The 10,192-nt window shown below is 48.5% G+C and overlaps 1 protein-coding gene across 1 annotated transcript in view; it reads right to left on the reverse strand.

Moving 5' to 3' along the window:
- CHMP3 (charged multivesicular body protein 3) overlaps positions 1-7,678 on the reverse strand; it is a gene marked incomplete at its 5' end in the record, with an annotated part of 9,483 nt that extends 1,805 nt beyond the window's left edge. Inside the window, 3 exons of the mRNA XM_010009871.1 lie at positions 1,039-1,160; positions 3,157-3,336; positions 7,618-7,678. Coding sequence (XP_010008173.1) covers positions 1,039-1,160; positions 3,157-3,336; positions 7,618-7,678 — 363 coding nt within the window. The remainder of the gene's footprint in view (positions 1-1,038; positions 1,161-3,156; positions 3,337-7,617) is intronic.
- Between the last annotated feature and the right edge of the window lie 2,514 nt (positions 7,679-10,192).

Raw genomic sequence — 10,192 nt, forward strand, 5'->3', positions numbered from 1 at the left:
ACCCGGGTTAGTGGTGGCCTTGGCACTGCTGGGATGATGTTGAACTTGATGAGTTTAAAGTACTTTTCCAACCCAGCTGATTCTGTGACTCCATCTGTACAACCAGTGCACAGGAAAAGCAGTAAGAAAACTGAGGACTAAATACATGTGTTCTCACTTGGAAACCCTCAAGGTGTCATTGTTGTTCTGTGTCTGAACGTGCTCCAAGCACATGAAATACAACTGCAAACCTCAGTCACAGCTCCCAGACTGTACAACACACTGAAATCAGTGTTTGTGACACAGCTTCCCTTTCTTCTGTCTGCATTTGGGGGTTGGACTAGATGAGCTTTGAAGGTCTCTTCCAACCCAAACCTATGATTCTATGATTTGAAAGCTCCCCTCTCTAGGGCCTATAACCTAGAGATGGCCAAACTGCTCTGGTGCACAGTGGTAAGAGGGGAAAAAGCAAACCCATTTCGGTCGTTGAAAAGACACCAGCCAGAGAATGAGTGCACTTCAAAACCAGAGCACGTCATCCCATGGAGACACTAAGCTGGGTGTTTTAAACCCGGTATCAGAGCAGCCATCGAGGCCAAGATGGGACTTTCAGCTCCCTGCTCCACAAGAGGCTGTGGTGGGTCTCACAGAACATTTCTATCCCTGAAAGCAGGAACTCCATCTCCCACGAGCAGGGAGAAGCTCAGGGACACGGCAGTCGCTGGGCACTGGTGTGTTGCCTGCTGCCAGCCTCGCTCTGTCCATGCCCATGGGACTGGGACAACAGAATATAACCACTGCATGTGGGGATGGATCCTCTTCCTTCTGTCCTCGACCTGAGCAGCAGTTTTAGGCCTCAAGCTCTACACCAAACGTGCTGCAGGTGTCACCTACAGGGTCTTCCCCTGCTGGAGAGTCCCCAACTATTATGTGCTACTTTAATATCCATTCATTAGAGCTCACACAACCCCCCTGGCAAAGGGGCCACCTGAGTGATCGCTTGGCACAGTAACAACCACCTCCTGCCCACCCGCGCCCTGCTCATGTTCTAGATCTTACCTTCATCATCTCTTTGGACAACTCCCTCATCGTCGCTTGGATTTCAGGGATTTTTACTAGATTTTGCATAGCTTTCATGACTTCTGTGCTCTTCTGCAATGAACCTGCTACTCTCAGGACCGCTGTGAAGGGAGAGGGTTAGGAAAGCTTCAATGATCCACGCACCAGAAAGCAGAGAAATTACATCCTCCCTACATGGACAGAAATTGGTTTAAATTGGGCAATTCAGTTCAAAAAGGAAACTTGCATCCCACTTCTTCATAGGGATTCTCCCTCCCCCGCTCTGCTCTCACAAGAACCCCCCTTGCAGTTCTGGGTCCTGCTCTGGGGCAACAGCACAACAACATCGACCTGGTGCAGCGAGTCCAGAGGAGACCATGAAGATGCTGTGAGGGCTGGAGCAGCTCTGCTCTGGAGCCAGGCTGAGAGAGCTGGGCTGGGGCAGCTGGAGAAGAGAAGGCTCCTGAAGGGGACACCTTAGAGCAGCTCCAGGGCCTAAAGGGGCTCCAGGAGACCTGGAGAGGGGCTTTGGTCAAGGGATGTAGGGACAGGACAAGGGGAATGGCTTTAACCTGCCAGAGGGGAGACTGAGATGAACTCTTGGGCAGAAGTTCTTCCCTGTGAGGGTGCTGAGGTGCTGGCACAGGGTGCCCAGAGAAGCTGTGGCTGGCCCATCCCTGGGCGTGTTCAAGGCCAGGTTGGACACAGGGGAAGGTGTCCCAGCCCGTGGCAGGGGTTGGAGCTGGAGGAGCTTTTCCAATCCAAACCAGGCTGGGATTCTTCATTCGTGTCTGTCTTCCTGGAAAACTCAACTTGTACCCACATCAGAAAAAACTACATTGATAGCAAAGATCCTGGTCCTGTACAATTAGCTGGAGCATCCAGGTTGGCTGCAGAGATTTGCACCCAGACCATGAGAGAGTGATCCCTGAAGAGCTCCTGCCCACATCCCTCAGAGGCAGAGGTCTTGCTGGGGTTTCACCTTCTGCCCAGCACCTGGCAGTGGGAACTAACTCTGCCAGAATCATAGACTGGTTTGGCTTGGGAAGGACCCTAAGATCATCCAGTTCCAACCCCCTGCCATGGGCAGGGACACCTCACACTAGACCATGTCACCCAAGGCTCTGTCCAACCTGGCCTTGAGCACTGCCAGGGATGGAGCATTCACCACTTCTCTGGGCAGCCTGTTCCAGTGCCTCAGCACCCTCACAGTAATGAACTTCTTCCTTGTATCCAACCTGAACTTCCCCTGTTTCAGTTTAAACAAGTTCTGTTTAAGTTTAAAGAAGTTCTAGTGCAACAGTTTCCTTGCAAGAAGCCAGGAAAAGAACACTAAGCTGGAAACGTGTGTAGTTTAAACTGACTTTAACAACACTATACTCTCATAATACAGCTTATAAACCCTCCTCATGTATGTTGATACGCCAAGATCAAAATGCAATAACTAAGGGTATTGTGAGGTTCCTGCCATCTAACTTGGCAGCTTCCTGCTCGCAGAGAACTTACCTGTTTGCATATAAAATGGGCACTCCTTCATGAAGCAAAATGAAGGTACAGCACATATTACTTTTCATTTTAACACTTCAAGAGCCTGACACTTGTAATGTTAACAGACTGACAGAAGTCTTGCCTCTAATGGTCATTTCCCCAAGACGAAGCCAGTTAATACAACCCCCAGATTCTTTTCCAAGGGTATCAGATTCCCAGCAGGATGAAGATGCTGCTGGTGGTGGTGGTAAGGAGGAGGCTGCTGTGTTTCCTTTTAAAGGGCACCTCAAGGGTGGCCACTGCCTCCCTATCCTGAATCAAGGGACATGGGGAGCCACATTTGACCTACCATAAGATTACACCCAAGGTTCACACTGAGACCTCTCAGTTATCACTCATCTAAGTGCTGCATGTGCCTGCTGGGAGCAAGTGCTGGATATGGGGACACAGGACTGCAGCCACCTCACACCTCTGGGACTGCTGTGGGAGGAGTCTCCCTGGCTCCTGAAGCCCACTGGAACCAGCTGCCTTTCCCAAGAGCAGCACTGCTTCCAAATCCAGGCTCTGCCTGCACTTGACCTTGACTCACACCTCAACTTCTAACGCTGGAGGCTCAGAAGTTGTTCTTACCGAGCTGGTTCTTCATCCCCATGAGAACAGAGTTCATGTGAGCTTTGGATGCATAGAGTTTGCTTACGGCCTTTCGGGAGCGGATCAGTTCCTTGGCCAGGATCACACACACATCTTTCTGACCCTTCTTGGCAGCATCCTTTATTGACCGCTTCACCTTCTCCTCTTCCCTCTGGATATCTGGAGTAAAGAGAAAACACAGCAGAGAGTGACTCGCTGCTGAAGGACGTGGAAGAGAATCCAGGCAGTTGTTGGGGGTATTTTCAGTGCAAAGAATCATTTCTGCTTGATTTCAGACGCCCTCTGTTGCTCAAAGACCTTGTTCTAAGTTGATTTACATGTTAGCTGATTAATCCAACTGAATATTAATAGGAGAGTTCTGACTACGAGACATCCAGCTCTGTAATTCCCTTTGGAGCTAAGAGAAAAGGACTCTCCAGGAATATTCCTGCATCGAGCTGAGCTAAGATGAATCCTTAAGGTCCAGCAAGAACCAAGCAATTACTTGACTTACAACTTCAGAAGAACTTCCTGTTAAACTGGCCTGATATGTAGGAGTATAAATACGTACACAGATACAGAATATATACACACACAGTTTAAGACTGATTTGCTGCTTACAAGGTTACCTCACTGACAGTCCCACTCCACCAGAAGGAACAAAGCTGTCACAAGCAGTTTCAAACCCAGTCTCAGAAGCCAGGCAGGCATCCCACCAGCAAACATACCTACCTGTCAGACCACAGCAAAGCTTAACCCATATGCCCACCTTCAAGGGAATTGAGGGCTGTTGCTGTCGCTTTCTAAAGCCCTGAGCTGTGTTCTGCTTATAGAACACATTCAGAAAGGCTGTAGAAGGCTGATCTCACAGACTTAGAAAGCTTTAGATGTACATTGCCTTCAAATAACAGCATAACCACTTGTACAGTGAATATATAAGTTATTTAGAACCACAGATTTGTGGTTCTAAGTAACTCTTAACTACTGCCAAAAAAGCCTTCACCTTTGCAGATAGACTTATTTAGTCCCTCTGTCAGGCACAACTGGACAGCCGACCAAGTCTATACTTGTACTTCAGGAGTTAAGGTCTTGGGTTTCTGCTGCTCACACTTGAAACGCACGTGCATTAGGTGTTTGTATGAACTGGCACGTTCAGACTGCGAGCTGGCTGGCACCAAAGCCAGGGCTGATTCATCAGCAACACTAGTGTGCTGGTAAATTGTCAGGTACAACTTCAAATGACCTGTTCAAGAACTCTCCTGGTATCCAGCTTCATTCAACAGCTGTTACAAGAGATGCTGCAGCAGGAAAGCCTGTACTACGTGAGCACCAAATAACTGGATCTGAAATATCACGCAATAAATAAGGTGGTTTGTGCAGCAAAGCTGCTCATACCTGTCTTGTCAGGTAACACTGGCTGTGTGCAGCAGAAGCTCAGAGTAAGGAATGCAGGGGCTGTATCGATCCCCTTCCTTCTCCAGAATCAGCAAGAAACCAGCCACTGATGGAATGGGGACCCAAAAATCCACCAAAAAATTACCCTGAAGTAAATAAAGAATTCAGACAGTAAAGGGTCAGGCTCACCTTCCTGCAAAGAGCTGAAGGAAACGACCACAAGAACAATTATTTCTAGCAAGGGCTTTGTTCAAATTTAGGGGGTTTGAGTCTCCTTGGTTTATACCAGACAGAGATTACATGTAGGCAGGAATCAGAAGTTGCCCTTTCATGAGACAAAGGCATCAACACACACTTTTTGGCACAGGCCAACTTGGAGACTTCAATGCAGCTTCTCACATGGGAGTTAATGAGCCCTGTGCTCAAGGTGAGTCATTCTCTCAGTATCATCCATCTTTATCCTAAAGGACAGACAGAAATCTGTAGGATCACAATCAGGAAAACACACTCCTTGCTGCTTCCCCCCATTCCATTGAGGAATGTCCAAGGCTTGAAGAATTTTGTATGTCAGACACTGGAGTGAGCTGAGTCCCAGCACATCAGAGCGGGGGACAGAAAGCACCAGGAGTGCTCCAGCAGAACTGAGGAATTGCAACATTCCCTGTGTCAGGCTAAAACCAACCACAAGCATCGTGTCACTAGAACCAAACTAGCACAGGGTGGCTCCATACTCGGGTAAATGCTTTCACTTGCATGACAAACTGCACAAATATAGAATCACAGAGTCATAGAATGGTTTGGGTTGGAAAGGACCTTAAGATCATCTAGTTCCAACCCCCCTGCCATGAGCAGGGACACCACACACTAAACTATGTCACCCAAGGCTCTGTCCAGCCTGGCCTTGAACACCGCCAGGGATGGAGCATTCACAACTTCCTTGGGCAACCTGTTCCAGTGCCTCACCAAATATGCAACAAGCCTTTGAGGGTCAATGCCAGTTGCACACCTCTGGTGAGCCACAGTCCCTCTGCAGTGCTACCAACACAACAGGCACAAAGCAGAGCAAAGCACCTGCAAGAGGGACTTGCAAGCTCAGTAAAGCACAGTTACTGTCTGACTCCAACTGTATTAACTCAAAACATTCAGCTCTGAAGCCACACAATTATCTTTCATGTCTTCAAACCTTCCAAGCAGCCTACACCAAAGAGAAGTTACCACAGAGCAAGAGGCCAACAACAGATGGTTCAAAACAGCGTGTTTGCTCTCTTAGTAGCTGTGCTGATCAGCCAAGTGCTGGAGTGATCCCAGGTCATCCCAGGTGGATCCCAGTGTTGCTGTATCACAAGACCTCTAGCACAGCTTTCCCTGGGGAAACCGAAGTCTCAGGTCAACATCCTTACCCAAAGTGCAGTGATTTCCTGTGGAAGTCTCAACTGGAATGATAAAGCGTGGCATAGGCATTCCAACTGGAATGATAAAGCATGGCATAAGCATTCCAACTGGAATGATAAAGCATGGCAGAGTCTAACAAACAGCCACACAAACATCCCAAAGATATTCTGCTCTTTATTTTAATGGGAATTACCAGAATAGCAGATGGTGGTGGTTAGCCTAAGCAATTACATGCTGAAATGTATCTCTTTGAATTTAGCACTCCTAAATACATATACAGACATGTTTAGAGCTGTTATAATGATTAGATCTACATCCCCATCAACATACCAGAGTACCACATAACCCAGTATCCACACAGGCCATTACAAGTATTATGGCATGTGTAAAGCTGAGAGAAAACCACAATGTCAAGAAGCCATCTGTAGGGAGCACAGGGGTAGTTTGCTCCCAGGGAGGATGTGACCTCTAAAACATACTTTGCTAACAAGATCAGCCACATTCAGTTCCTCTGTGCCCGATACAGCCACATGAAGTGCCTTGGAGAATGTAAAACAACTCACAAGTGGAATGAACATCACTGTATGTTGGTGTTCCTGGAAGAGGAACCTTGTCCTCACCTGTAAAGTGAGGAACAAGACAGACTTCGCACTGCACAAGCACCTCTCTCCAACCAACTCGTACAAATCTACAAGTGGGACAATATAGAGACCCTGCCACTTTACTCCACAAGTGTGTGGCTGGGGATCAAGGAGGGAAGGGAGAATGTACTCCTTGAGGAGTCACTCAAACCAGGAATGTGCCTTATCATAGAATCACAGAATGGTTTGGGTTGGAAAGGACCTTGAGATCATCCAGTTCCAACCCCCTGCCATGGGCAGGGACACCTCACACTAGACCATGTCACCCAAGGCTCTGTCCAGCCTGGCCTTGAACACTGCCAGGGATGGAGCATTTACCACTTCTCTGGGCAACCCATTCCAGTGCCTCAGCACCCTCACAGTAAAGAACTTCTTCCTTAGATCTAATCTGAACTTCCCCTGTTTCAGTTTGAACCCATCACCCCCTGTCCTGTCCCTACAGTCCCTGATGAACAGTCCCTTCCCAGCACCCTTGTAGGCCCCAAATAATAACCAGATGCTGACACTAAACACCCTTTACCAGCACACCCCATGGACCAGTCCTGAGGGCAGGGTAGAAGACAAAAAGGGGAAAACAGAATCTAGCCCCAAAGCTGTTTTCAGGGATAGTGGGCACGGAAAAGTATTTTATTCCTTTTCCTCTCCCCTGTTTGGGATTTCCCCAAACTGACAGCAGCTACTTTTGTTCAGCATGTGCACTTCACCTGTGGAACTCTACATGTGGAATTACACACCACACCGGTACCAGTCATTAAATCCATGAGGGTGGAATTCTGGATAATAAATCCCATTTGAGAAGACGAATTAGACTTAAGAGGATTATGTCTCACTGGAAGCACACAATATTCAAGTTCTTTTGAACTTCACAGCGACGACAGTTTGTGGCACAGTCTGAGTCTGGCTCCAGGATCACACTCCTCCTCCTCCTCTATTCCAGATGCAATAGAGTACCCCAGGTTACAGCCTCCCCCAGTTCAAACAAAATCCCCTTGAAGGCAGACAGGGAAAGGAAAACATGAGACTAAGCACAAACCTCTGATCTGTCTATCAATCACCCTCATTTCTTTCCTTATCTTCAAGGACCATTCATTGACCTGAAAAAGAGGAAAAGAGGGTTACTTGAAATTCCAGCTTTAAAACTATGCTTTCATACCTTCATGGAGCTGAAACATTCAATATCAAAAGCAGCACTTGAAAATGCACCAGCTTTAAGTTATGAGTGATGTTTAAGTAGTCCATTATTCAAATAAACCCCCCAAATATTGCAGAGATACCACCAATTATTGCACCCACCAACATTCAGACAAAAGGAGGACAGGACCCGTGAGCTGGAGGCACTCACTGCCTGGCCATCCTCCCACATCCACAGTGACGTTGCTGTGCACAGGGAACTTGCCAAGAGGCATTTCAGCCTCAGGCAGAAATGTGGGCAGGGGATGACAGCACCAAGGGTGCCACTGCCCGTTTCAGTCAGAAGAAAGCCCAGGAGGTCACCAAGCCAACCTCCTACTCAAAGCAGGACCAAGTTCAGAGTTCAGACAGGTTATGTGGGGCCTCATCCGTTGAGTTTTGGTACAGTGTGAGCACAGAGACCTCGGAGCCACTCTCAGCATCTGTTCCAGCACTTCAGCACTCCTGTGGTGAACACCTTTGCTCATGCCCAATTCAGAATCCTCCTCTGGCCACTCCGTGGCTGTAGCCCCTTCCCTATCACTGGGCACAACCGATAAGAACGTGGCTGTTTCTTCACTACAGCCTCATTAGAGGCAGTGAAAGGCTTCAGATCTTTGCCCCTTCACCTTCCCTTCTCCAAGCTAAACGTACAGCAGGATGCACAGGTTGTGCCTCTGTAATGCACAGCCCCAGACACTTGTGATGAACACCATCCTCCCAGCACTGCATCACACCCAAGAGTCAGCCAGAAGCACTAAGCTGAAATAAACCACCTGGACCACAATGGAGGTAAACCTGCTTTTTAAGCTCAAACAATCCAGACCTGGCATTAAATGCATTGCAGACCCCCAGCTTTGCACAGGCTGCAACACATCACTAGCCCCTCACAAGGACTGCAGATGCTTGCTTTGTATCAGAAATAAACCCTGTCCCATCATGAGAGCATAGAAATGAACCCAGGGCAAATCACTACCCCAAAAATCTCAACCTCTTCCCATCACCAGCCCCTTCTTGTGGTGCTCAGATGCCGTCTCCAGCCCTCTCAGGGGCAGTGTCCTGTGCACAGCTGCTGGCAGACCCGAGGTAAGTGGTGCTGTTTCCTCATCATCCACTAAGCAGAAATTACTATTACTTCCTCCTTCCAAACCTGCAGTTAGATGCAGGAGGGAGGAAGTTCCTTACTGTTAATGGGTTTCTCAATCTCACTGCTACAGGCTGTGAAGTCGTCATGAAGACTGCAACACCCAGAGCGTGCTCCTGACAGCAGGGTGACCCTGGCATTTCTCCCTGGTTTCTAGTGCCTCTTGATGACGCACAGACACACTGTGCTACTGGAAAACACAAGCTTGTTGCTTATGGAAAGCAAAATAAAGCTCATCAGACACGAAACAAGGACTTATCAGTGCAGTATAACCACACTGAGCAGGTTAAACAGTTGTCTGCTGCTTTATCCCACCACTGAGAGCAGCTGCCCCCAAACCCCAGCTCTTGCTGTGGCATCTTCCAACACCACTTGTGAACGGAGGAGACTATAACCAACCTGTGTGGTGTATGACACAGGCAGAGAAGGGGAAGTACACCATCCAGTGTGTATGTCTCATCTAACAATAACACCCAATAACCTGCTCCCCTGGGACTCAGCTGATGCAGAGCAGCAGGGAGAACCTGTGAGAGGCTGAGAGAGCTGGGCTGGGGCAGCTGGAGAAGAGAAGGCTCCTGAAGGGGACACCTTAGAGCAGCTCCAGTGCCTAAAGGGGCTGCAGGGAACCTGGAGAGGGGCTTTGAACAAGGGATGTAGGGACAGGACAAGGGGAATGGCTTTAACCTGCCAGAGGGGAGACTGAGATGAGCTCTTGGGCAGAAGCTCTCCCCTGTGAGGGTGCTGAGGCGCTGGCACAGGGTGCCCAGAGAAGCTGGGGCTGCCCCATCCCTGGCAGTGTTCAAGGGCAGGTTGGACACAGGGGCTTGGAGCAACCTGCTCTAGTGGAAGGTGTCCCTGCCCGTGGCAGGGGTTGGAAGTGGAGGAGCTTTAAGCTCCCTTCTGTGCTGTAAGGTCCTTAAGGTCCCAAACCATGCTGTGGTTCTATGACACTGCAGCTCTTCTAAGCCTTCACCTTTGTTGTCTGTAATCCTTCTCCCTGTTGCTTTTTCAGTATGTCTAACATACTTAATCTCTCCCTACACCAAACCGCAGGGTTTTTATTAACACATCAGCAGTGATTTATGAAAGGCAACAGTGACACCCATCAGCATCTTGATTATTTCATGTCATTGTGCCATTAGAGACCTGTGGGTAGCAGCAAGGCTTACACAGTGTGTCCGCACACTCAAAACCACCCAAACAACTTAAGTCCCCGTATTTCAGCTACTCATAAAACACTCTTTGCCACAGGAGCTAGAAGCCCCCAAGGAAGCTGAAGAGCTGGAAGTTATGG

Source organism: Nestor notabilis, unplaced genomic scaffold (assembly GCF_000696875.1).
Source record: "Nestor notabilis isolate BGI_N333 unplaced genomic scaffold, ASM69687v1 scaffold7372, whole genome shotgun sequence".
Classification (NCBI taxonomy): Eukaryota; Metazoa; Chordata; class Aves; order Psittaciformes; family Psittacidae; genus Nestor; species Nestor notabilis.